Source organism: Peromyscus leucopus, chromosome 20 (assembly GCF_004664715.2).
Source record: "Peromyscus leucopus breed LL Stock chromosome 20, UCI_PerLeu_2.1, whole genome shotgun sequence".
NCBI classification, from domain to species: Eukaryota; Metazoa; Chordata; class Mammalia; order Rodentia; family Cricetidae; genus Peromyscus; species Peromyscus leucopus.
Window position 1 is genome coordinate 9,644,950 of NC_051080.1, and position 27,699 is coordinate 9,672,648.

The 27,699-nt window shown below is 43.6% G+C and overlaps 1 protein-coding gene across 2 annotated transcripts; it reads right to left on the reverse strand.

The window, feature by feature from the left end:
• Window positions 1-210: 210 nt before the first annotated feature.
• On the reverse strand, window positions 211-27,688 carry Irak4 (interleukin 1 receptor associated kinase 4). Of its 2 annotated transcripts, none has more exons than XM_028869291.2 (12): window positions 27,474-27,688; window positions 21,948-22,115; window positions 19,003-19,148; window positions 17,252-17,440; window positions 15,783-15,943; window positions 12,696-12,760; window positions 10,341-10,455; window positions 9,825-9,934; window positions 5,558-5,741; window positions 4,580-4,642; window positions 1,066-1,224; window positions 211-970 (listed from the first exon to the last, which is right to left on the reverse strand). In XM_028869291.2, exons 2-12 carry the CDS (start codon window positions 22,106-22,108, stop codon window positions 929-931), a joined length of 1,395 nt encoding a protein of 464 aa, XP_028725124.1. In that variant the 5' UTR covers window positions 22,109-22,115; window positions 27,474-27,688; the 3' UTR covers window positions 211-928. The 2 variants fall into 2 exon arrangements, with proteins under 2 accessions (XP_028725124.1, XP_037053308.1); XM_037197413.1 differs by lacking the exon at window positions 27,474-27,688 and adding an exon at window positions 27,219-27,450.
• Between the last annotated feature and the right edge of the window lie 11 nt (window positions 27,689-27,699).

Below are 27,699 nucleotides of genomic sequence, written 5' to 3' on the forward strand. Positions count from 1 at the left end.
GACATCAAGATTGCTCCCTTTGCGTGCTCCACCTTCAGACAGCTTAGCCCCAGTCGCTCTCCTATTGCCCAGAGCAGAGACAAGGCAGGTACCACCCCTAAGCCCATCATTGGGACCCCACACATAAAGTACCAAGTGTGTGAATTGTTCTTGCGGGAGACAAGCAAACATCGATTCACTCAGATTAGGACACCAATAACATGTCCACCCGTGTCGACCCTGAGGACCCAGTGAGTTTAATGAGGGCTACAGGAGCAGTGGTGGGTGGTTACTTACAGGAGCATAGGAGCAGTATTTACAGGAGCATGGAGTTCATTAACAAAAAAGAAAAGCCAAAACCGAGGCTTATGGTGGCTAAGAGCTGGACCGGAGCTTTACAGGGGATTAGTGGAGTCTGCTGAGCTTTAAACCAGGGTCCCGGGCCAGATGGTGGTGATGCATGCTTTTAAATCCTGATCTCTGAGTTCGAGGCCAGCCTGGTCTACAGAGAGAGTGAGTTCCAGGACATCTAGGGCTACACTGTCTCAAAAAAAAACTATTCCCTCAAAAAAAAACCCAAACCCCAAACCCTAGGGTCTCTGCACCCTATAGTGCAGGGTTGTTTTCCTGAATCGCGAGGCTGCTGTAGTTTGGTGATGTTGTAATGGAAAATGATCTCCACACAAAGTAGGCGGGGCCCGAGTGCTGCCAAGCTACTGTCAATTTTGTGGTGTGTCAACACATCCATTAATTCACCAGGACATTGCATTGCACCATGCCACCTTGCTAAAGAACATTTAAGGAAAAAAAAAAAAACACAAAAACCAAAGCAGGCTGGTGATGTAGCTCAGTGCCAAAGTGCTTGTTCAGTCTCCATGACCGCAAGAAGTAAAAAAAAAAAAAAAAAAAGGTGTGTGTGTCGATATCCATATAAAAAATGAAGTCTGTTTCATTCCTTTTCAGCAGACATCTCTTGTAGCAGCTGTTGAACCTTTCAAGAAGAAAGACAGAACAAAAGAACATGACATGGAGGCCTTGGATCCCGGCCCCCAGAGCCCTCACTGCGTGTGGCTATAAAGTGGATACCTTCGTAATGTCTGGCCTCTTGTTTTTCTTCTCGTGCAGACACTGGCTGGCCGCAGCGTACATGGCTTCGATGGAGGCAGGGTCAGCATCGTCCATCTTCTCATCCGTGTAGTCTTCAATCGTCTTCTCCTCATCCTCAATCTCGTCTTTAATATCCAGCTAGAAAGTGGCCATTAAGACGTGGTTAAAAGCGTCACAATGAAAGAAATCAGAATGTGAATTTAGATCACTGAGCTTCGTCTATTTTTGTAATAACCTGAACTCTCATCTTACTACTTTTTATAACCTTCTTAGGGATTGAAGTCACACAGGACAAACGGTAGATAAGGAAATGTATACACATGCACACATTACTGACTTGCTAGTTTTTTCCCCCCATTGACTCCTACCCATCGGCTTTACGACTCTCACCCTTCTGTGATGAGCTAACTGACTGCATTTCTGTTGGCAGCATTTGCCAGTTCAGGGTCATCAGCTTTTCGATCATTTCTGAAAATGCAATTCTACCTTCTGGATCCAGACTCCCCATTTCTATCCACAGGGACTCAGACGGATGAATCAAAGTGAAAGGAGGACTGGGAGGCTGGGAGACGAATGAGGAGGAGATGGTGCTGTGGGTTGAACGGTCAGTTGAGTGATGGCCCCAGAAGCACGTATCTGTGTCTGTCTACGTTCTGGTTCCTGGGGTCTGAAAATATGCCCTCATGTGGAAAAATGATCTCTCTAGATATCTGAAGTGCGTGGTCATCTTGGGTGCAGAGGTTTGGATGGAATGTCTGCCATCGACTCATTTGGTCTTCTGTTGGTGCTGTCTGGGTAGGCTTGGGAGGTGTGGCCTCACTGGAGGACCTGGGGGTGGGCTTGGAGAGCTTCAAGCCCCACTCTACTCCCAGTTCACTCTGTTTCAAGCTCGTGGTTTAAGATGTGAGCTGCCAGCCTCCTGCTCCTGCGGCCAGGCCAGCCACTTGTTATCATATCTCCCTGTCAAAGACTTGGGAACCATAAGCCCCAATACATCCTTTCTCCTATATGTGTATGTGGGTCATGGCATTTTACCACAGCAATAACACAGTAAGTAAGACACTGCATTATCCAGGCAAGCTCTAACTTCAAAGACAAGTGTATGTATATATATATATATATATATATATATATGTATATATATATATATATATATATATATATATATATATATATATATGACAAAAAGAAAAAGTTACAGAAGAAAATGTGACCACAAGCAGCAGAGACTGTAGTGACAAGGGTATAAGCCAAAGCTACCAGAAGCCACCAGAACCTGTAAGAGGCTGGGAATAGTTTCTCCTGGTCCCTCAAGAGGGATTCATGGTCTTAACAAACCTCGACTTCAGACTCCTGCCCTGTATTCTGTCACTTTAAGACATCTGGTTTATAGTATATTTTGTAGTAGCTCAAATAAATTTGTATCGAAAGGAAGGATTATGGGTGAGGAGTGGGATGTAGCATTCCAAAGCTCTTCCACAAGATGGATTGTGAAACTACACAGGCAGTGGGACCTCACTGACAGGTCACACTGGAGAACGCACATTACAGACTTAGGACTGACAAGAGGGTGCTGTTTCCTGACTTTCACACTTTCACTGTTAAACGTCGCAGTGCAAACTTGTGACTCATGGAGATCCTATCTTTCATTCCTATTCGAACCACGGTGGTGACTTTTACACTTCCTGAAGGGGAGAAGGGTCTCACTAGGAGACCTAGGTAGGCCTTTGTGTAGGCAAGGCTGCCTGAAAAAGAAGCCAAAGCTGGTGAAGCGTGGGTCTCGCTCCTAACCCCATACCGCGTTCTTGGCCCTGTGAGGCTTCTTTTGTTTTGCTTTCCTATTGTTTTGTTTTAGGGATCCAATTTAGGGCCTTGTGCAAGCTAGGTAAGAGTTCTCCCAACCAACCTGCATCTCTAATACCTCCTATAAGAAATCATTTTTATATTGATTTATATATTATGGGGGGTGGAGGTCATAGGACAGCTTGAAGAAGCCAGTTCTCAGGTCAAGAGACTGAACTCAGGTCAGGATAGGTGACAGCACCTTTACCTGCTGAGCGTTTCACTGGCCTCTGTATGTCTAATGTTTATGTTTTTAATCCAACCTCCACCCTGAACTTTACCTATGTCCATATACTAACAGCTTAAATGAAATGTGGCATCCCCAATTCAGGTTTCCCTCTTGACCTCACATAACTGATGAGACAGAGAACTTTATATTTCTGGTTAACATAAAATTTACCTTTTGATCTGTCATTATAAAAATGTGAATACCATTAGAATATTCTCACAGATATCTTCCAGTGCAAATATATTACATATACTATTTTAATATTACATTTCCAACAGACCATGGACATTTTTGATTTATAGTAGTGGACATTTGTAACAATCTCACATACTACAGTTTACTTCAATTAGTATTGGCACAAAGACTTTTGTTGTCCGTATGAAGCTGTATTTTAACTATCCGAATGTATGTGTGTGTCTATATGTGGGTATGTGTACAAGTTTGCAGGTGCCTGTGGAGGTCCGAGGCCTCAGACCTGGAGCTGGGGTTACAGGCGGCTGTAAGACACCTATCATGGGTGCTGGGAACTAAACTTGGGCCTCAGGAAAAGCAGTATGAGCTCTGGACTGCTGCACCATCTCTCCAGCCCTGGCATCAAGACCTAATAAGCAAGTTACACCTTATGATCGTCTGATCCTAATTCTGAGACGTTATCTAGTATATATCTATTGTCTGAATTGTTCGTACCAGTTTGTGCTATTAGGGCATATACATAAATGAGGATAAAAGGAGTATAGTTGTTAATTTTGAGAAACATTTATATGATATATATATATCACATATATGTCTTCATATATATGAATATCACATATATATTTCTTTAGACATATATATATATATATATAAAAATATATGTAAAGACACAGGTATATATATCTTTAAAGATACATATATGTTTAAAGGATGTGGCATAATTTATCTAAAGTTTAGTTATCACTTAACTCATCTACTTCTAAACTATCAATCAGATGTTCAATGTAAAAATTAAAAGGGTAGGAATGGGAGTACAGGAGGGAAGTGTTAATGAAACACTCCACGATTAAATAGAGAGCTTTTACTGGCATTTATATTCTTATGCAGATATGAATGAAAACTATGATTTTTTTTCCTATGACCTGAAAATGGCCTCACCATCCAGGGTCTGTACACCCCAGAAAGTAACAAACCATGGGTAAACTAGTTTTCTTCTCACTTTGCTACAAAGACACTGGAACAAAGAATATAGAAATAACCTTTTCAGGCTTCACAAATACATCCCAGCAAAATCCAGGACGGTAAATACATCACACACTTTCACTATGCCATTACACATGGCCAGTCTTATGTCAGAAATGCTATTTCTATATGACACATTTACACATGTGAATTTAAAACCATACAGGCAAAAGAGGAAAAGACTGAAAAAAAAAATGAATTAGTTACGAGTAACTGAGGTTCACGGTTTTCATCCACAGCCGCAAGTCCGGTTATTAGCTCTAACAAAACCTAGGAAGACAAAGAGACCCATTAGCAAAACACTGAAGACATCAAGTAGACATTAAAAGGAGTATGGACTGGGCCCAGGGACTTGAACGCCCTAAGCAACGCTTGCTTGTGCTAACCACTGGCCTGGAACATAGATGTTGACAGAAATCTCCCTAGTCATTACCGTAGAAAGCCTATGGACACAGGTATCCAAAAGTTCTACTGAGCATGTGTTCTGGAAACTTCGGGTCCTTTCTTTCCTACAGGGCGCTCAGGAGAATCTTCTTTTCTAGCCAGTAGCCACATTTTACAACCCCGTGCCTTAACGTTATGGTGGGGTGAAGTTCAGTTTCCATAGATGAAATGTATTTGGAAAACTGAGATGGAGATGGAGCCCCGTTCATCTCACCCCTCGTTCTCCACTTCGGAGTGTTAGGCAATAAAAGTGACAAAAGAGACAAGAAAGGAAACATACACAGTATGTGACGTGATTAACGTTGCGCTCTGAATCAATTGAAGCTTCCTTTGAATGCACGGTAAGAGAACCTTTCCTTGCAGTAATTAAAAAGAAATCAACTCAAAACTTTTACATACTGTGAATTGTTCATAAACTTTCTGGTGTAACTACAGGCTAATATAAACAGCTCATACATTTATATAGGAGAGCTAAACTGGACACATGGACTCCAACATCCTAATGTAATTCACAGTTTAAAAGGAATGATCATGGGCTGGAGTGAGGTTTAGCAAGCGAAGGCACCTGCTACCAAGCCTGGCAACCTGAGTCTGATCCCCGGAACCAGCATGGCGGCAGGAGAGAACTGGCTCCCGCAAGCTACCCTCCGGCTCTTGGCATATGTACGCTGTGGCACGCGCATGCACACACACTGTAAAGAAACACATACAAAACAATAAAGGGAACGATCGATCACGTACCACACCGAAGCTGTAGATGTCAGATTTGGGTGTTATTTCTCCTCGCAAAGCTTCGGGTGCCATATAAGCCGTTGTGCCCATGATGCGGCTGGTCATGACTGTCTGGGTAAACTTTGCAGAAGCCCGGGCGAGCCCAAAGTCAGATATTTTGGCGGTAAAGTCTTTGTCTAGTAAGATATTTGCACTGGGGAAAAAAAATTAAATTTGAAGGAAGAAAACATTTTTCTTGCCTCTGAGGTCAAATAGGTTCTTAGAAAGAGGTATATGTGTATATATATATACATATACATATATACACACACACACACTTGTAATATAGATGAATTAGTTACATTGTGTCGTTTTATAGATGCAGCATAGAAGACTGAAATATGTTTGGGTCAGTCAGTTATTCAGATGACAGCAAGAGAGAAACGACCATTTCCCTTTCTTTTCTGCATCTTGAAGAGAGATGTTTAAGGGAATGAAAGCATAATAAAATTTCCCCTTAAGGGAGGGCACAGTTTTAGTACAACCTTCCAAAGGAGCTTTCCTTAAAATTTTTTTTTTTTTTTTTTTTTTTAATGGTGCTGGTGAGTAACTCCAGAGCTTCACTTGGGGGCGGGGAGGTGGAGGGGAAGGTAACAGCCTTCCTACTGGTCTATATCCTCAGGCCAAAAGCGCTGTTCTTTGGAAGAAATTCGGATTTTCTAATGGGGTATATCTGCATACCTTCCGTGTAACATGGCAGTTCAGTCTTGTCCGTGGTGTGTAGAGTCATACCACGCTCGGGGGCATGGCAGCCCCTATAGTCACCAGCCATTTCCATGTGCCGGGCTGACATTCTGTGTCCTTCCAGCCACACTGAGAGACCTCACGGGCTGTCTCAGCCTAAGCTCTACTGAGCTGAGGGGGCCTCAGAAGCCACGGCTCAACCTTGTTTGGTAATGCCTCTGCCTCCGCTCCTGCCCCCCTGTCCCTAGTGAGTACCCCTGCATCCCAAAGTTCTCTGGGATTAGTTTCTAGAAATGAGAACATGAGGTATTTGTCTTTCTGTGTCGGGGTTTGAAATGAGTCAAAGGCACCTTAGCTCCTTTCCTAACACGATTTAATACATTTAGAAAGAAATTTCCAACCAAACCTCAGCTATTTTTATTTCGTTCACCTGTCCTTCCTGGAAATATATATATATATATATATATATATATATATATATATATATATATATATATATATATATATATAATTTGAGACAGGGTCTGAGTATGTAGTTCTGGCTGTTCTGGAACTATGTAGACCAGGCTGACCTTGAACTCACAGAGAGTTTTGGATTAAAGGTGTGTGCTGCCCTACAGGGCTGTACTCCTAGGAATCTTAAAGAAATATCATGCCCAGCTAAAAGATCTTCATCCATTTATCATACACATTCATGTGCATGTATTTTCTTACTGAGAGCTCCTACAGTTTATAGTATTTAAGCTGAATGCATAACCCAAGGGCCAAAAAACAAAAACAAAAAACAATCACAGGTCTTATTTGTGACAAAGGCATATGAATAATTTTTAAAAACCAATGAAGATCACATGATGGTAATATTTGGTATGAAATGCTGAGAGAATAACTGTGTGTAGGTGAAAGAGGGTTCTCAAGAGCAGTTGAGAAGCACGCTTGGTCTTAAAGAGTGATTAGAAGTGGATAGTACTGCGAGGGAAGAAAGACATACGGCAGGCACGTGGATGAACAAGGTGGTGAGAACGTAAGGTGAATACAGTACACACGACCACTCGTGTCCATGGAACACAGAGAGAATTTGGACTTTATCCTTGGGCACCAGGACACCATTCAGGTCTCAGAATGGGCGACTGATGTTATCAAACCTGCCTTTTTGGACCTTAAGCTGGCACTGTGGAAGTGAACAGCTGAGACCTAGTACAAACTGGTTTTATGGAGTAGGAGGGCTTGAAATAAAGCTGATAGAAGTTAACACATGTTAGGTAGAAAGAAGACTGGGGGTAAATGGGAAGTGCAAATTTTCAGGCACATCCAATAAACCTGTGCAAAGGCATGGCATAGAATACACAGGAAGAACAGAAGACAGCGAGCAAAATCCCAGCACGTAAGACACAGAGACTGACCAGTCTCTGAACCAGCCCCCTCCTCCGTGTGGCTCTGTGTATTCCCCATGACCGTAGTTTAAGAACTGTCTTGTTTTTCTCTATTGCATCCTTTTCCTTTTAGGCCCTTTTCATAGCCATATAAGCATGCACTATTCTTGGTAATTTCAAGAGTTTCCTAAATGACATCTGTTTTCAGATGTCACACTTCAGTATCAAAATATCACAAACAGATTATTTCTATTCTATTCCAAGTTTTCTGGCTCCTACTCTCTCCTCTATACGACCTGACTTCTAACTCAATTCCTAGATGGAAATAGCTCCCCATAAAGTCGTAACAGACCTGGATTGTATTAATCCAGTGGGTTAAGTTGACTTCTGACCCCCCTCTTGGCAAACTTTCTTTACTCGATTTTAAAGACATTACAATCCATGTATAGGCATTCATCTACTTATGTGTTTCTATAGTTTATTAGATGTCTTTTGGCGACTGTCCCCTTTTGTTTGGCTATGTCTTAGGGATCCTTGGGATTTAATCCTGGGCCCTTATGCTATATATTTCTGAAATTAAATGATAATTCCTTAAGCATCATGTACATGCAAGCGCTATACACATTTATGTACTCAGCTGAGACTTCTACCTGTAAATCTATATCATACTGCCTGCTTAGCCTCTCCACTTCCCTGTCTTAAAAGAATTTCAAACAGATAACGTACACCTCTTCTAAGCCCACCCCAACCTGGACCTTTTCCAGTCCTTTTTATATAAGTGAGTCATGTCGCAGTCATTCCCAGAGCGCGACTGTGCGTGTTGTAAGTTCAAAGGCTATTACTGATACTCCTTCTTTCTGAACCCTCTACAAGCTAAGATATAAACATATCTTGCCACCTTAATCACTCGTATCTGCTTGCTTCTGCTCATATGAACTATGTCTACCAAGATGTCTGCAGCAATCTATTAATTACCCCTGATTTTAAACTGCTCTCTCTGCTAGACTCAAAGTGATTCACAAAACTTGAATATGATGCTGTAGTCCAGTAGTTCTCAACCTGTATGGTGCGACCCCTATGGGGTCAAAAGACCCTTTTAGAGGGGCCGAATATCAGATATTCTACATATCAACTATTATAACTAATTATGAAGTAGCAACGAAAATAATTTTATAGTTGGGGTCACCACAACATGAGGTACTGTATTTATTAAAGGGTTGCAGCATTAGGAAGGCTGAGAGCCACTGGCATAGTTTTATAACTTTCAACAGCATCTCATTACATTTATGATCAAACCCTTGTCTTTGTCTACCGGGCCCCATAGGACTTGATTGCCTGCTCATCTATTTAATTTCTCTCATGTCTCCTACCCTTCACTTTCTACACATCAGTCACACTGTAATCATTTCACTTCCTGTAATTCATCATGATGTCATATTCCCTCTTTATTTTTTGCATGAGTGTTATCTGCATGTACACCTTTATGCCAGAAGAGGGCGTCAGATCCCACTAGAGATGATTGTGAGCTACCGTGTGGTTGCTGGAAATTGAACTCAGGCCCTCTGGAAGAGCAGCTCGTGCTTTTAACCACTGAGCCATCTCTCCAGCCCCCTCATATTCCCTCTTAACATTCCCCTTATAGGCTTATGCTTTCTAGAATATTTTCCTCATCTTCTATAAAGCTACCCTCAAACTGCTTCCTTATTTCCAGTTCAAGTCTCAGCTTAAACATTGTCTTTCAAAATCCTTTATAGTAATACTGACCACTATAATTAAACACTAAAACTCTGCTGTTTTGTGATTCTCTGACTGGTGTTGAGCTCTGCTTTTGAGCTACATCTGTCAACCACATCATGTACAATATCTAGCATATAGCAGGTGAATACTTAATGAGGTAAATAACACATGAGCAGAGAGGGCTGAAAACTATCCATGGAGGACGAAGGTGATTCAGGAGAGATCAGTGATCCAAAAACCAAGAACGAACCTAATCTCCCCAAGGAGAAGTAGGTCAGAAGGCTTGGCACAGTGGAGATTATAGGTGTGTGCAGTGCAGAGAGCATTCCAGTGACGGGACAGTCCGGCCACTGTCCGTTCAGACACACGGGCAGAGTCACTGAAAAGAGCGACAGAAAACTGTGCTTTAAAGATGGCTTTCAAAAGCTTCTTCAGAGGAGGTTTACCTTTTAATATCCCTATGAATATGGTGGTTTTCGTGTAGAAAACTGATGCCATCAGCTGCACCCTGAGCAATCTTGCATCGCATGTGCCAAGAAAGTGGCGGAGTGCCATCCTTATGAAGAGACAAACCGGATTTAAAACAATGGTTTAGGTGAAAACAAAAAATCCATAGAAAACCCGTAACAGTATTCTTTGTAGTCACGTTTGTGTCACTGACCGTATCACTAAGAATTTAGGGTTACAATTTCTAAAGCTCACAAAAAATAATCTCCAGTAAGATTAAGTGGACTCTGTACTCCTTACTTGAAAATAAAAATATGTAAGAAGATCTTCAATGTTTACTTCACTGATGCCTTTGCATTCTGAATTTGTAATACCTGTCAACACATAAACTGCATTGTTTTACAGAACAGGAAAACAGTAAGTTTAATGTGGTTTAAGTGATCCCGACCAAATGTGAACATCAGCAATCTACCATAGACACGGGAAGGGAGACAATCTGGTGACGGGTGTCTTACCAGGCAGGACAGTCTGTCTAGCAAGGAACCATTGGGCATGTAAGCATACACTAAGCACAGGTCATCGCTGTCACTTGAGAAGCCAAGCAGCTCTACCAGGTTTTCGTGCTGACACCTGTGCAAGTGAGGGAACATGCAAAACTGTTATAACAAATCTTTCCCGAAGTTACTCCGTGTAGGAGTTCTAGCAGAAAGATCAAAGAGATAAACTGCATATGTAAATGTGTGTGTATGTAATATGTAATATACATAGCGTATGTAATATGACAGATGTTCCTAACATGCTAACATGCTCATTGAAATTGTTCATTCTTTTCTGTGAAAGGGTCTTCCGGTTTCAGTAATCGTGAGCCACAGCAGGAGCGAACCTCTCCCGAGTCTGTAGCCACATTTGATCAGATCAAAGGAACCCGAGACAGGTTAGTTCAGGGCGAGGCTGGTGCTCATCTTCATTCCGTGCATTTCCAAGATCTGGAAACTTAGAGCAGGGACAAATCCTCTAACATGACAAAACTCTAACCCACCCCAGGCTTTACAGGAACGACCTTCAGTCACATCTGACTTTCATATTTATGGTCCTTAACCGCATGCATGCTTGTCTACCATCTGAGCGTTGTGTACACTTGAGAGAAATGAGTACACCAGCCACAGACTAACAAAGCCGCAGGCCTCCACTGAAAGCGCAGTCCTGCCCCCTCCTGGACCGGTGACGCATGGCACGTTGACAACCTCAGCCTCAGGGCTTCCCTGCAGACAGAACATGGTACTGACATCACAGTACCACACAATGTGGATGCTGTGATAATTTATGAATAGCTGTGAGAGCCGGGAAGCACACACGGTACCTGAGAGATGCTCCGTTCGGGGTTTATTAATTTGTTCATTCCATGCCATCTAGAACTCTGCATTACCCTTGAGTAAAATCAGACTTCTACTGTCAGAAATACTCTGAGAAGTGTCAGTTGAATCGATAAATCCTCCATTTTCACCAAATTTGCATATTTTAGACACAAGTAGGTAATGTTGATCGAATTTCTACTATCTATAAAGCAGGTGGAGGCTCACCTGTTTTCTTTCATCAACCTTCACAACATGTTATCATTTTTTACTCCCTCATGGGTAGAGATAAGAAATTTGGACTAGGTCATTCTGGTAGTAAGGTCCAGAAACTGACACTTAAAAAATTATAACACTAGAGGCTGGGAATGTAGTGCAATCCACAAGTGTGTGACCACCACGTGTAGCTTTAGGTGGTGCTGGGGATAAACCCCAGAGCCTTGTTCGTGACGGACATTCCACCGCCTGGGCCACAAGTTACTTTTAGAACTGGACGATGGAGGTAGAGATGAGGAGGTCAAATCTGAGGAGCGCTTGGTCCGTTGTTTCCATGTGCATCGTTTTTACTGTACACGAGTTACTCTGGGTCTATTAGCTATTTTATGAGGGTAAATAAGTGGAGTGGGTGATGGAAAGCGATGGCCTCATGGCGTTGGGTTAATGACTTCCTTAGGATTCAGATCAAAAGCTCTGGAATTAGCTACATCTGGACCAGAACCCATCCCTAATACTTGATGGCGATGTGACTTTGGGCAAATTATTTTACACTCCTAAATCTTGTTTTTTTTTTTTTTTGTTTTGTTTTTTAATAAAGGAGGTGGTACTCATTGTTCTCAGAATTAAATGAGTCCATGAACTGTAAGCAGATAATGCGGTGTATGGCATACTATATATACTCAAATACCAGTCACTGGAATTATCACATTTGCTGATTTGGTTCTCCTTCCCTTCCTTATGGAGCCCATCAATATAGTCTCAGTATCTTTGTATATAGTATTTCCTTACACTTCTCTGAATTTTAACTTCTCCGAGGGTCTGTTATTTTATAAATAGTTTTTGTTTTTATTATTTATTTAATTTTTTGAGACAGAGTCTTCCTTTATAGCTCAGGCTGTCTTGGACCTTGCGATGTAGCACAGGCTGCCCTTGAATTCACAACCTCCTACCTTGACCTCCCAAGTACTGGGATTACAGGAGTGTACCAACATCATGCTTGGATTTAGAAATTGTTTTATTTTGTTTTTTAAGTAGCTACTGCTGAACTGACAGGAATTCTGGCAATAGAAAACCTGATCATGGAAAACACTTCGAATCCTCTGTAATGTTGCTGTGATGTGGAATACTGACTACTTTTAATCTGCAGGCATGAGTGTATGTGATCATCTAGTTGGAGAACCGATAGTGCTAGTCTCAACCCTGTATCTTTACACCCCCGAATCTGCACACTTGGGTGAAACCAGGTCCCCTTGCCCTGTGCCATGTTCTCACCCCATTCCACACTGGCAGATCAACACTTACTTCGCCATTACTTTAATTTCTTGGTCAAACTGTTGCTTCAGTTCTTCACTACTGATTTCAACCATCTATGAAAATAAAAATATATATTGTGACATGATACAATTACCCTGTGGCTCCTAAAGCTGGCAGGGGACCCAGGAAAGAGTGCCCTGCTGATTTGCTTACTTTACAATGACATGGTAAGCCAGATCTGGTGATGCGGGGTTGTAGTTCCAGATAAGTGGGAGACTGAGGCTGGAGAACATCAAGTTTGAGGCCTGCCTGGCTTCCAGAGTGAGTTCAAGGGCGGCCAGTGCAGCTTGACCTTTGCTCCAGTGAGACATTAAGGGGGCAGGGATGTAGCTCAGTGGTAAAGTGCTGGCCTAACATAATCAAGGCCCTGGGTTCATTAACAGTACAGTAAAATGAATTAAAAATAATATCTTGCTATCATCTGCATGGCTGAGTCCTGGCAATCTGACAGGGAGCGACAGGAGATTAAGACAGACAGACAGACAGAAAGACAAAAGTAACACAAAGCTGGGATCAAGTGAAATGGAGTCATACCAGCCACCTAGAGACTCGGTGTGTTTATTGTGTACAGCATGTCCTAGCATGCCAGTGAGCTAATCTTGGTAGGGGGCTTCTCTGTCGGGGAGCAGCCTCAGGCTGCAGTCACCTGGGATGAGAACACAGAGGTCGAGACCCTTTACATGTACCGGCTTTGGCTAAAGGTCAACCATTTGTCAGCAGCCACACTCGGACCACAGGAGAGTCCGAGGCACTGAGGTCTTTGACATGGCCATTCTCAGGTCATGAATGCTCATTCACACAGGGGTACACATGCTCTCTACAAAGACCTTACTCTCTTTGTTTTATAGAATTAGTGACATCTAGAAATACATGTGATTGCCCTAGGTCTATGTTGTTTTGGAGAAAGGAAAATATATATATATATACCTTTCTGGGTTGTGGTAGGAACAAAATGAAATGTAGAACGTCACCACAGGGAAAACTTTAAAGAAGAATTCTGTGTAACAAAATGAAAACAAATATGAATAGAAAAATAATCGAATCCTAGGAAAGCACCTGCAGCCTCCATGACAAGGGATGCCTCTGGTACATACATGCACAGGACATGCTCATCTGAAAGACTAACAATTGATATTATAATTAATCAATAGTTAAAGGTTAAAAAAAATCTATAGAGATAGGGGAAAAGGACAGGCAAGAAAACTTCTTTTTCATAAAGTGCATTTAAAAAAAATACTGTTTTTGCTGGGCGTTGTGGCACACACCTTTAATCCCAGTACTTGGGAGGCAGAGGCAGGTGAGTTTGAGGCTAGCCTGGTCTACATAGTGAGATCCAGGATAGCCAGGACTACATAGAGAGTCCCCGTTTCCAAATATATATAATATATAATATATATATATATATATATATATATATATATAAAATATTATTTTTAAAATTACATTTATTTAGTGTGTGTGTGTGTGTGTGTGTGTGTGTGTGTGTGTGTGTGTGTGTGTGCCACAGTGAACATGTGGAGGTCAGAGGACAACGTGTAGGAGTCAGTTCTCTTCTTTACCAAGTGGGTCCCCGGAATCAAACTCAGATTATCAGGCTTGGTGGCAAGCACCTTTACCTACAGAGCCATCTCATTGGCACCTAAATGATACTTTTAAATGAGACAGGCCATACAAAAGTATCCAGATGACATTTTCTTAGTATTTTATCTGTTGAGGAATATTACTTTTAAGGTGTGTTACGTTTGTTTATGCTTTGGAACATTTGCTTAATGATGCAATGTGGTGATATATTGTTTGTAAAGAAATAAAGCTTGCCTGAAGATTGGAGGACAGAGCCAGCCAGAGTTCGCCATAGAGGTCAGGCAGTGGTGGCACACACCTTTAATCCCAGTACTTGGGAGTCACAGGCCTTTAATCCCAGCACTAGGAAGGCCGACACAGGAAGTGATATGGCTGGGCAGAGAAAGGAATATAAGGCAGAAGGAGACAGGAGTTTGGAGCCCTTTTGGCTGAGGACACAGAGGCTTTTGGCTTGAGGATTCAGTAGTGGTGAGAAGTTTCTCTAGTGGCTCGTTCCTTTGTCTCTCTGATCTTTCAGCTTCTACCCTGATATCTGGCTCTGGGTTTTTATTAGAAGACCATTTAGGATTTGTGCAACAATGCAAAGATGTGTTGCATTCATTTATGTTGCATTTGTTTAACCCTGTGAAGTTGTTTTACTGTGCCTGTCTAAAACACCTGATAGTTTAATAAAGAGCTGAATGGCCAATAGCAAGGCAAGAGAAAGGATAGGTGGGGTTGGCAGGCAGAGAGAATATATAGAAGGAAAAATCTGGGAGAGGAGGGATCTAGGAGAGAAAGAAGGAGGAGGACATCAGGGGCCAGGCACCCAGCAATACAGCAAGCAATGGAGTAAGAAAGAAAGGTATACAGACACAGAGATCTGCCTGCCTCTGCCTCCCAAATTCTGGGACTAAAGGTGTGAGACACCACCGTCCAGCCGACCTGCTGTAAAGTTCTAATGAGAATTTTTCATATTTCAGGTAGAAGATGAACAAGCCTCTGACACCATCCACGTACGTTCACAGCCTCAATGTCGGAATCATTCGGAAGCTGTCGGATTTTATCGATCCTCAGGAAGGATGGAAGAAATTAGCAGTGGCTATTAAAAAGCCGTCTGGGGATGATAGATACAATCAATTTCATATAAGGTATTTATTTGGGAGCTGGGTGGCAGGCCCCCAAAAAGCAAAGAGCCAAGAGAGGAAAAGAATTAAAAAAAAAAAAAGCAACTAACCACACTTATCTTTAATCTAAATTATGTAAGCAGCGTTGTGGTGCAAGGCTTCTTAACTTTATCTTGTGAATCTACCACCATTACAAACATGATTCTATTATGTCTGTGTCCGTAAACACTTTTCTAGAGAGAGTTCTTCACAGCCCTCAGGAGGTTCTTACATGATAAGAGAGGCGAAGTTAGGATGGGGTCCACTTAAAGGGAGCAGGTGCTGAGATGATAAATCCGTGAATGTTAACTGACATCCTGTTCCGGTAGGAGGAAGGGGGACGGCTTACCGCTCCGAGCTTCTTCACCGCCACGGTCCTGTTGTTCACGCAGCCTTTGTACACCACTCCGAAGCCTCCCTCTCCCATTCTGCTGCCGCCGAGAGAAACAGGCCGTTCGTCAAAGTCATTTGTGATACTTTTCAGTTCATAAAATGAAAAACTGTGAAAACCTATCACGTCGACAAAACAAGGAAGAGGTGCTTACACAAAGGAATGTGGCTTTAGTAACTGATATTTTCTCAATTTGAAGATCACACACACACACACATTCACACACACACACACACACACACACACACACACACACACACACACACACAATCTTTTTTTTATGACAATTAGACTCGGTGATTCTGTACCAAACACTCTATCTCCACCCAAAATACTTATTTGGCTAAGTTCGGTCTACTCCTCCAAAACTCTAGTCACATTTAAAAATTATTATTTTTTATACGTTTAGTTTTGAGACAGGATATCATGCAGATCAGGCCACCCTTGTATTTGTTATTCATCTGAAGCTGGCCTCAAACTCCTGACCATCCTGCCTCTGCCTTCCAAGTATCGGGAGCACAGGTGTACAGCACCACCCTGACTCGCTTTCTTTCTTAGTTTTTGTGACTGTTTGCGTGTCCCAATTACTTCAATATGGTGATATTTCATTTGTGCTGAAATGTGATTTTATTTGTAGATTAATAAAGTTGCCTGGGGGTCAGTGCTAATAGCAAGCCATAGCAGAAGCCGGGGCGGTGGTGGCACACACCCTTAACCCAATCACATGGCAGGCAGAGTCTGTGTGTTCAAGGACATAGGCAGCTTGGAGACACACGCCTTTAATCTCAATAATAACCATAGAGATCTGGAGGTATAGACAGGCAGTGACGAGGAGGTCATGTGGTTGGGTTTACAACCAAGGAGAAGGCAGAACAGAAAGTCAATAAAAAGACAGGCACACAGGAAGTAGGTCTCTTTCTCAGGGGAAGGACGGCAGCGGCAGTGTGTGATAAGAAGGCAGTTTTAGTCTCAGCTCTTAGCTACTGCTTTGACCTCTTGAACTTTTAACTCTACATTTGGCTCTGTGTTTATTTAATAAGACCATTACATCTACACTTCAAGTCACCAAGAGAACTGGTAACTGATGCCATGACGATGGTACCTTTTATTTATGTATTTTTAAAAAATGTGCATTGGTGTTTTGCCTGTGTGCGTCTGTGTGAGGGTATGGGATCTCCAGGAACTGGAGTTACAGACAGTTGTGAGCTGTCATGTGGGTGCTGGGAATTGAACCCGGGTCCTCTGGAAGAGCAGCCAGTGCTCCTAACTGCTGAGCCGTCCCTCCAGCCCCATGACGATGGTACTTAATCAATTTAAAGGAAAACCAATGTCCAAGCACTCTACCCACAGCACAAGCAGGAGAAGTTTCCTTTCCGTCACCACAATGGCAAACCCACCAGTGGGAAAGAGTAGGCGGCGTTACTTACGAGTATCCGTATCGCTGAATTCCAGACTCTTCTCGGCGGGGCTGGAGGAGTCGGGCTGCCCACAGCTCTGTTCTGGCCTCGGCACAGGCATTACAGGTGTGCTGTCTTTTTCGCAGCAAGGCCGGTGTGTCTGCTCCACTGTTGCGGTTTCTCTAGGAGGTACACAGCTGACAGTGTGGGGGACAGCGTCTGCCGAACAAGAAGACAAAGTTAGTCTCCGTGTAAGAGAAAGGTCTTTGTGTGAAAAATCAGTGGGGTGGTTTCAATGAAAATGACCCCCCTAGGATCATAAGGAGTGGGATGATTAGGAGGTGCAGCCTTGTTGGAGGGAGCGTGTCAGTGGGAGAGGGCTTTAAGGTTCTCAGATGCTCAAACCAGGCCCAGTGTCTCTCTCTTCCTGGTGCCTGACGATTGGGATGTAGGACTCTCAGCTACCTCTCCAGCACCACGTCTGCCTGTGTGTTGCCATGCTTCCCACCATGAGGATAACGGACTAAGCCTCTGAACTGTAAGCCGGCCCCAGTAAAATGTTAAATGTTTTTCTTTATAAGAGTTGCCGTACTCATGGTGTCTCTTCACAGCAACAGTAACCCTAACCAAGACAACCAGAAACTCACATGCAGCTTCTAGATGTTGGCCCTACATCCTCACCAAACACAGGAAGACACCCCGTAAGATGCTGTCCGTTGTGATAAAGATGAATAGACCGAGTAATAGTGTTTACGAAAGTGGTTCAGAACCATTAGGAAATTAGGAAACACTGTAGTTATTTAAGAATAAAGAACAAGCTGGCACGGGGGTGCCCACCAGTAATCCCAGCACTTTGAAGGTGGAGGCAGGAGGATCAAGTTCAACTCTGGTCTTGACTACATAGTAAGTTCAAGGTCAGTCTGGGCTACATGAGATTCTACCTCAAAAACAAACAACTGAACACACACACACACACACACACACACACACACACACACACACACACGGAGTATGTGTGGGGAACAGGACCAAAAACATTTTAGACATTGAACTCAGTGTTATGAGTCCTATTAAGAAGGTGTGGTGCTGGGTGGTGGTGGCACACACTTTAATCCCAGCACCCAGGAGGAAGAGGCAGGCAGATCTTTGTTGAGTTCGAGGCGAGTCTGCTCTACAGAGTGAGTCCTAGGACAGCCAGGGCTACATAGAAAAACCCTTGACAAACCAAAACCAAAACCAATAAACACCCCCAAAAGAAGGCGTGGCATGGAGTCCAGGAATCTACGTATTCAACGAGATCTTTCTGAGATTCTTTACACAGTAAAGGTTGAGGCCCCCTAGTGTATCAAAGGGAGAAGGGAAGTGGGTTAAGGAGGAGACAGAACAATAGTAACAATAGTAACACAGGGGAATGCAGAGTAAGGAAGCCATGATGAGTCCCGTCAAGGTGAAGCCAAATGGGGGTCTAGAGGGAGACATGGCTCAAGAGAATAAATTCATACAGGATACATTCTTCATCCCTCTAAATAACCCCCCCCCCACAAAACTACCTGACTCTGAGGGGGGCCTAGACTCCATCCCCAAGCTTCTAGCAATTTAGCAGCAGAGTCCAGAGCACCAGGCATCTAGAGTGGATGAAAGCTGGGGAGAGCTGAAGGAATGCAGGACTCAAATGTCAGGTTCGTTCATTCCACCGGAGAGTAAAAAGAAAAAGAAACACTTGTATTCCTGCCATGCGTCACATCAGCCAGCTGCTGACGCTCTGGCCACACCCACTTTACCCGGCAGCAGGAGAGTAGCAGGGGCAAAGAGTTCAATCTGGACCAGAAGATCCACAAGGTCCCCGACTGTGCAGTTGGTGGTACCCCAGTCAAACAGCAGCTCACAAGTGGGGCTTTTTCCAGTCTGGAGTAACGCCTCGAATCTCCTGAAAAGCAAGAAACAAACCAGTACACAAGGAGAGTTCATATGAAAATAGGCACTGATCTCCACACCACTCCCGCATCCCCTTCTGTCCGGATCTCTGGACCTGAGGACAGAAAAGCAACGGGGGTGTGGGGGAACCCGACTAGGAGAAAGACACTCAGCAGAAAGGGGGCCAAAGAGGATGATAAGTTAACCACTGGGGCGGGAGAGATGCTCAGTGGTTGAGAACACTGGCTGCCCTTCCAGAGGACCAGGGTTTGGTTCCCAGCATCCTCAGGGCAGTTCGCAACCACCTGTATTTCCAGTTCTATTGGTTCTAAAGCCATCTTCTGTGCCCTCTACTGGCATGGGCATACATGTGGTGAAAATACGTACATGTAGGCAAAGCATGCACACACAACAGGATAAAATCAAGAACTCTTAAAAAATGTAAGCTGACTTTTGGGGCAGAGGAGATAGCTCAGTCGTGAAGTGCTCGCTGTTGCTAGTGTGAAGACTGATGACCCTGAGATCAGATTCCCCAGCATCCCGGCAAAAGGCCAGTGCAGGGCACCTGCTCTAATACTGGGCTGGATAGGCAGGGATGGGTGGATCCCTCACGCCCACTGTTTACTTAGTCTAGATGAATCTGCAAGCTCCAGGCTCTGTGAGATACCCTGTCTCAAAAAACAAGATGGAGCGAGAGTGAGCAAGGCACCTCATGTTGACCTCTGGCCTCCACAAGCACGCTCACTTAACACGCACACACAAACACATACTCGCATATACTGCTCAAACCCACCCAGTTAATATTAGTTATTAAATATACCCTGAATGTTTAATCAGAGAGCTACAGGATATCTCTAGAGAGACAACTGAGAATGTTAGCATGAGACTGCTAGACCGTACTGGGCAGAGTAGCTATCTGTGACCACACAGCACACTCAAAATGTACCCAAGTTTAGATCCAAATTCTGAGCTCTTCTGACCAAAGCATACACTTTTAAATCACTTAGCTATATCGCAAGGTCTACCTACACCTTACATGACACATTCGGTCTTCTAGCTATATACTTTTAAATGAATAAGGGCTGCTTCATGAAGCAGAATGCACCTAGGCTGTGATCTTAGCTATATTTAATCAAATAGAAAGGAAAACATCTTTTTCTTCATTTCATTTCTTTAAAATTAAAAATTAGCTTTAGAAAGTAATACTGAAAACTTAACCAAAACAGCCCATTCTGTTTTTCTTCCAAAGGTTTTCTTTGGAACCATTTCAAACTTAACAAAAACTTTGAAAGAATAACATAGTGAACAACAACTTAACCTCCATCTAGATTTATCAGTTGGCCAACTGGCAGCATCTGCCCACATCTGTGCTCTTCTGAATGTTCTTTCCTGCTGTGGGATAATGCTCTTGTACACTGGTTTAATAAACACTGATTGGCCAGTAGTGGGGCAGGAAGTATAGGTGGGGTGAGCAGACTAAAGGAATGCTGGGAAAAGGAAGAGCAGAGTCAGGAGTCACCAGCAAGACACAGAGGAGGCAAGATGACAAGGCAGAACTGAGAAAAGGTACCAAGCCACGTGGCTAAACATAGATAAGAATTATGGGTTAATTTAAGTGTAAGAGCTAGTCAGTAACAAGCCTAAGCTAATGGCTGAGCAGTTATAAATAATATTAAGCCACTGTGTGATTATTTTATAATAGGCTGTGGGTGAGAGATTTGTCCTGACTGCGGGCCAGGCGGGACACAGGAAATCTGGCTACATTTTCCACCTCTCTCTCTCTGTGGCGTACCTACAGTGTAGGTCAGGTATCTTGTCTGTGTCTCACTGTCTCCATTTACAGGACTACTTTTTAATGAGTAATTTCAATCACGAGTAACAGTTTTGGTAAGAACCACACAGTGGGTAATGTGTTCTTGCTGCTACATCATACCCAGAGGTACAAAATGCAGTTCTGTGCCATGACTGGTGGCATTGTCTGATCATTTGGGTAGGGGGGTGTGGCTTCAGATTTCCTCACGACACAAGTACCCCTCTCTTGCTGGTGCATACCTGTCATCCTGGCACTTAGCGGGTAGAGACGGGAGGATCACGAGTCCAAGGCTAGCCTTACAAGTTTGAGGCCAGCCTTGTCTACACAAGACCAGGTCAGTAGCAAAAGTTAGTTTTCTCTTTCTTAATGCACAGAAAATTTGTGGACAAAACTCTTATGCTTTTGGGCCCCGATGAGCCTCGTGGGAACCAGTCTTCACTGGCGGCTGTACATTGCTAACATCATACATTTTTTTTTTTTTTTTTTTTTTTTTTTTTTTTTTTTTTTTGTTCTGACAGCTGGTGACACTGTTCGGTAGGGAAGACCCCCTTCTCTCTGGAATGATGGCTGCAATAACCCCCTCCCATTTTTAATGGAAATATCAACAAACTATCCTTGGGAATTTGGTTTCCAAGTTTGAAAGCTGAGCTTCTCCCTCGTACTTTATGATGTTGGCCTTCACGTGAGCAGACATTTGCAGGAAGAATAATTTGGGAGCCTAGCTTTAGAGTCTTTACCAGATTGATTAAAAACAAACTAAACAAAACAAAAAAAAAACCCCAATAATTTATTTTCTTACAAAATTACAAAATTTGTAAGACAAATTTTGACATTAAGTTTTTAACTTCAAAATACAGCTCAAACTTTAAGCCTGTATTTGTATTTTCTACTAAATCAAGCAGAGATGAGAAGAGAGAGGCAATTATGTTAGACGGTGTGTATGCCCGTATCCTTCTTGTGATGGGAAGGATTTAAAAAGAAAAATAAACGCCATACTACCTTATATGAAATTGATTGTATCTATCATCCCCAGATGGCTTTTTAATAGCCACTGCTAATTTCTTCCATCCTTCCTGAGGATCGATAAAATCCGACAGCTTCCGAATGATTCCGACATTGAGGCTGCGAACGTACGTGGATGGTGTCAGAGGCTTGTTCATCTTCTACCTGAAATATGAAAAATTCTCATTAGAACTTTACAGCAGGTTGGCTGGACGGTGGTGTCTCACACCTTCAATCCCAGCATTTGGGAGGCAGAGGCAGACAGATCTCTGTGAGTTCAAGGCCAGCCTGGTCTACAGAGTGAGTTCTAGGACAGCCAGGGACATACAGAGAAACCCTGTCATGAAAAACAAAAGCAAAAACCAAACAAACAAATTTGAAACCCCCCACAACTTTACAACAGTTTCAGAGACAGCTTCTAGAAGCTGCATGCCATGCATTGCTATCCTGCATGAGATGCTGGCAAGTGACCGTCTGAACACAGAGCAACTCTCATGGCAACCCATCTCCTACTGAAAGGTGTTTGTCTAGTCACGCTCTAGGATTATTCTCCCCGCTCCCCAAACCAACACTGGAAAACTTCATTCTGACGCTAAAATTTTCCAGGTGAAACTTATAAAAAGCAAGTTGTTTACTAGAAAGAGACCTGGGAGCATGTTCAGGAATCAAATATATAAAATGAATAGAAGAGACTTAGCTCTGAATTTAAAGTATTTTTTTTCAATTAGTACCTACTTACTAGTAATTTGTTTTTGTTTTTCAAGACAGGATTTCTCTGTGTAGCTTTGGAGCCTTTCCTGCAACTCACTCTGTAGACCAGGCTGGCCTCGAACTCGCGGAGATCCATCTGCCTCTGCCTCCTGAGTGCTGGGATTAAAGGTGTGCGCCACCACCGCCCGGCTACTTACTATTAAATGTTTAAAAAGATTTACTTATTTTATTGTTGTCTGTGTATGGGTATTTTGCCTGCATGTATGCATGTGCCCCATGTCCTGTCTGGTGCCTGCGAAGGTCAGAAGAGGGCACCAGATCTTCTGGATCTGGGGTTATTGATGACTGTGAGCCACCATGTGGGTGCTGAGAACTGAACCTGGGTCCCCTGCAAAAGCAGCAAGGGCTCTTAACAACTGAGCCATCACTATTAAAATTACTGAGCATCTACTGTTATAAGTTTTTATGCAACCATTTTTGGTAAAGGTTAAAAAAAAAGCAAACTAATTTATACAGCATTAAAGACATATCCCATCCACCTATTTTTCACGAAGTATACAAGAACCTCAAACAGTTTGGAGCCTGTGAGATCTGCATGACTTCTGTTTTCTGTATGGTGGCATCCATGGCCCCTCTCTGTGGCTACTCGCTTGATAGGGCCTTTATTTGATCGATCCTTGTTTCCCAGTGTTCCACCTCAGAGGCTGCAGCTAAGAGATACCTCACAGTGTTACTGGACCATGGAGCTGCTGAGCACAGCCTTAGATTACTGAACAGACTGATGAGAACGTGCCTTTCCCTTGGGCCCCTCCAGCACTTACTTAAACCTTTACTTTTCTCTCCTTGTCTTTCATGGCCATTTCCTACTTTCACCTCTCTCTGTGGTTTCTCTGTCCCTCGTTCTCAACAAACAAAAATCCTTCCTTCCAATTAATCAAGAGAAATAGACTCATACTACTCTTTCAAGGATTTGCTTCCGTATGTTTTCGTTTTTAAATGCAATTAACCTTGGGAGTAAATAATATATTCAAATGGTGCAAAATATAAAAGCTATAAAACAGTAAAAAGTACATTTGTCTGATTGTAAGCTTCTATGATAGTATTCATATCTCTCTGTATGGTAGGGGTTGGGTTTGAAATATCTCCCCAAAGTTCTTGTTTTGAAGGCTTTGTCCCTAACATAGTAGGGAGGGGCATGCATTTGGTGTTTGGATTATGAAGGCTCTCCTGTTATCAATGTATTTATCCACTGATGGATTCATAGCTTTAATGGGATATTGGGAACTGGTGGTAACTTTATGAGGTAGGGCCTACCTAAATGTGCCCCTGATGAACATGGACTCTATTCTCCTTCCTATCTCTTTTCTTTCCTCCCTCCTTCTCTCTGCCCCTCCCTACACCATGAGGTAGGCAGATTTGTTCCACTATGTGCTCTCTGCCATGATGTTCGCCCTTACCACAGACCTAGAAACAACTGATCACTTAACCTTACTAAACAATTGCTTACGTTAATCTTGATCTGAAACATTTTCCTCTTTAACTTTGCCTCTTAATGTTCCCACAAGGTTACACAGTTATTACCTCCCAACTTATGTTTCTGATCTTTCCGATCTGTTGTGTTATTGCGGCTCCTTGGATGGATCCTCCTCTGATGCACCCTAACTGTGGTCCCTTCTGCATCACTCATTTTTGTCGGCTTGAAGCAGTTGGGAATCAGTGCTCCCAAACCTCCAAAACCAGTTTGGATTACCTCCAAAAAGGGAACTAATGGACCATCCAACTTATTTCTCTTTTTGCTACAATAGATATTGCTTCCAGGACTCAGAACTAAAACAGGTGAACTGCTATGGAATAATCCTTTTGAACACTGTGAAAAATGTGTCGCACTCATTGTAAATATAAAGCTGAAAGGCTGATGGCTAGGCAGGATTTTCGGGGCAGAGAGAATGCTGGGGAGAAGAAGGGTAGAGTTGGAGATGCCATGAGATGCAGAGCAAGCAGGATGGGAAGTACACAGATGAGGTAAATGAGCCTCGGAGCAGCACATAGATTAATACAAATGGGTTACTTTAAGTTATAAGAACTAGCTAAAAACAAGCCTGAGCTATTGACCAAACATTTATAATTAATATTAAGCCTCTGTGTGGTTATTTGGGACCAGCTGGCAGGATAAAAAAGCTACCCTACACTGGACTACAGCCCTCTTTGCATCAATTAACCTCTCTGTCCCACCAGATCTCAGAAAAACTTCAAGAAATTTCAGATCAGCTTAACATCCTTCAGGACCAGATCGATTCCTTGGCTACTGCAGTTCTCCCAAATTAAAAAAGACCAGATCTGACTGCTAAGGATGGGATGTGTTTGTGCCTTCCCCTATGAGCAACGCTGCTTAGGCAAAAACAAATCTTAACCTGTTTGAGATGGGGCCCAAAGACACTGGATCCAGACAAAAAAACCAGCTACAAGTCTCCTCCTATGTAGAGGTTTTTGGTTCCCTTCCACTCTGGCTCCTCTTCTCCATCACTCCTTCCCTCCTTATTATCCTCGTACTCACATTTTTGCCCAGTTTTTTTTTTAAATGTTTTACTTACTGAACATTACTCTATACCCAAATGAAAATGTTCCACATAAGCTCTCCCAATGACTTTCACCCTACAACAGCTCCATTTGTCCCAGATACATCTGCAGAAAGACCTTTTAGATGCCATGGGCAACATCCATGTTTCTTATACACTGATTTACTTCAGTGGCAACTTAAAATGCTTTGGATATACTAAAATATATACTGTCATCCATTCACCAAAAAGGTGTCCTATTTGTGATTGATACTAATCCAGATGCCTGGAAATAAAACATTAAGAAAATTAGAGGGAAAAGGAGACAAGAACACACAGGAGTTTTATTCTAATGGAGGAAGAAGGTAGCAAGCAAAGAATGCGTTTCACAGTATGTTAAATGGTGTCTATGGTGGGTTGAATGAGAAGGCCCCCCTGAGTTTCCCTCATTTGAATACTTGGTTCCCAAGTGATGGCTGTTTGGGAGGATGAGGAAGTGTGACTGGAGGCAGGCTTTGAGGTTTCAAGACTTGGGCCATTTCCAGTGTGCTCTCTCTGCTTCCTGCTTGTCGTTCAAGATGTGAGCTCTGAGCTGCTGCTCCATCCCATCCTGTCTGTCTGCCTGCAGGCTGCCATTCCCACCCTCCCACTGTGCTTGGGGTCGGCTCCATCCCTCCAAGCTAAGCTCAGCCTTGCCTTGGTCATGGTGTTTTGTCAAGCAGATAAGGCAGTGCCAGATGGAGAAGCAAGGGGCTGTGACTTTAAAAGGGTTAGTCACTCAGGGCCTCACGAGATCGTGATGGAAGACACGGATGGGAACACTAATTAGCTGGGTGCCTGTTGGGAACATTTCTGGGGACTAGGAGTAGAAAGCACAGACGTTGGAGGTGCTTCTGAATGAAAAAAAGAAATAACAGGGAGGACATGACTGCTCCCAAGGGGTTGAGGAGAAAGGTTTATTACAGATATGAGGGAGAGCATAGGCAGAGGCAGAGACATCTGGGAGAGTCCAGAGTGAACATGGCCAAACTGAGCCTGGCCATGTGAGGAGAGATGGGGAGGGAGAGCAAGAGAGGAGCTGCCTACCAAAAGTGGCAGCCTGGGCTAGGAGACTGGCATAGCCCAAATGGCTGAGTTACATAGGGGCCAGAGAAGCTGCGTGGCTGGGTTGGTACCCAGTACCCACAGTTCAGGGTAGTGGACAGGGTATGCCAGGTACGGGAGGACCCTGTAAGAGCTGGGGACTGAAGGATGCTGGGAGAACCTGGTGGACAGCATCCACTTTGATACATTCTAGGCACCTCAGTTAGCTTTTTTGTTCCGGGTATGAGACTTAACAGCTTCCACAGACATACAGCAAGGAGCAGGTGAGATTATAGATGAGGGATTAGACTTCCAGGGCTTTGAATTGACTTGATTATCTTCTGAGTTGAGAGAAGAGACAGTCAGTGGAAGTTCCCAGAGGAGTGCAGATATTTCTATATTCATGCCGAAAGCGGAGGTTCCCCGGACAATTTGGTGTGCAGAGCAAGGACAAAGAAACAGGAAGAGGCGTCTGGAAGAGAACACCAAACATTTACGTGGGAGGTTCGAAAGGGCGCTAGTGTCCCGGTGCTAGATGTATTCTGCAGGGCAATCCACAGAAGTCTGCCGACGTAGAAAGGGAGAAGAGGGCACCAAGGTTTTCTGTTTGGGCCGGAAACAACACTGAGACAAGACTGAGACAAGACTGTAAGGTGCAAGTTTAGTCTGGGAAATCAGATCAGTCCGGAACATGTAGGTAGCAAAAACGTTTAGCATGAAAATAGAATAAAAGAAACCTGAGGTCTTTGATGCATATCTTGAAGGATTACTTTCAGGCACGGAAAAATCGGATTTTAAAAAAATCTTCTGTTTGGGGGGCACTGTGTCCATTCCGAAAGTGACTAGAGCTTTCTCGCTCTCTTGGGCTTTGCTTTTTATTGCTCATCTCCGGCTTCCAAGCTGTGCTGCGCTTACTTACCCCTCCCTCCACCTGTGGACGGACTGCCTGACAGCTTCCTACACTCCCCACCTCCAGCAAGCGAGACATCGGCGGACCATCAGCGCAGAGGCTACCTGCGGGGCTCCCCCACGCCTCTGCGGGGGGTGTGCACCCACTTCCCGGTTCTGGGGTGAAGCGAGCCGGTCGCAAACCCGGCCCAGGATAAGAGGACGGCAGCGAGGTCCTGGCCTGAGATCAGCCTTCCTCGCGCGCGCGCTCGCTCGCACAACCTACTTCCTCTCTGACGTTCCTCGCTTCCTGAACCAGGCGACTGGCGCCCCGCCACGGTCCCGCGAGGACTCGGGAGGGGAGGACGCGCGGGGACACAAGGCGACTTCAGATCGTCTTGCGACCAAGTGATGAGGCTTCCCGGAGCGCCAGATCCGCGCGGGACAGCAGCTCCGGCTGTCCTGGGAGGCTGGGGGTGGAGGGGCGGGGCCAACCCGGAAGGCCCCGCCCC

Excerpts from the sequence above, each read along its gene's own strand:
- Irak4 (XM_028869291.2), bottom strand. The coding sequence starts at position 22,108 with ATGAACAAGCCTCTGACACCATCCACGTACGTTCGCAGCCTCAATGTC. Across the intron at positions 19,149-21,947 it reads TACAATCAATTTCATATAAG|GAGATTCGAGGCGTTACTCC; the intron begins GTAGTATGGCGT and ends CTTGCTTTTCAG. Across the intron at positions 10,456-12,695 it reads GAAATTAAAGTAATGGCGAA|GTGTCAGCACGAAAACCTGG; the intron begins GTAAGTGTTGAT and ends TCACTTGCACAG.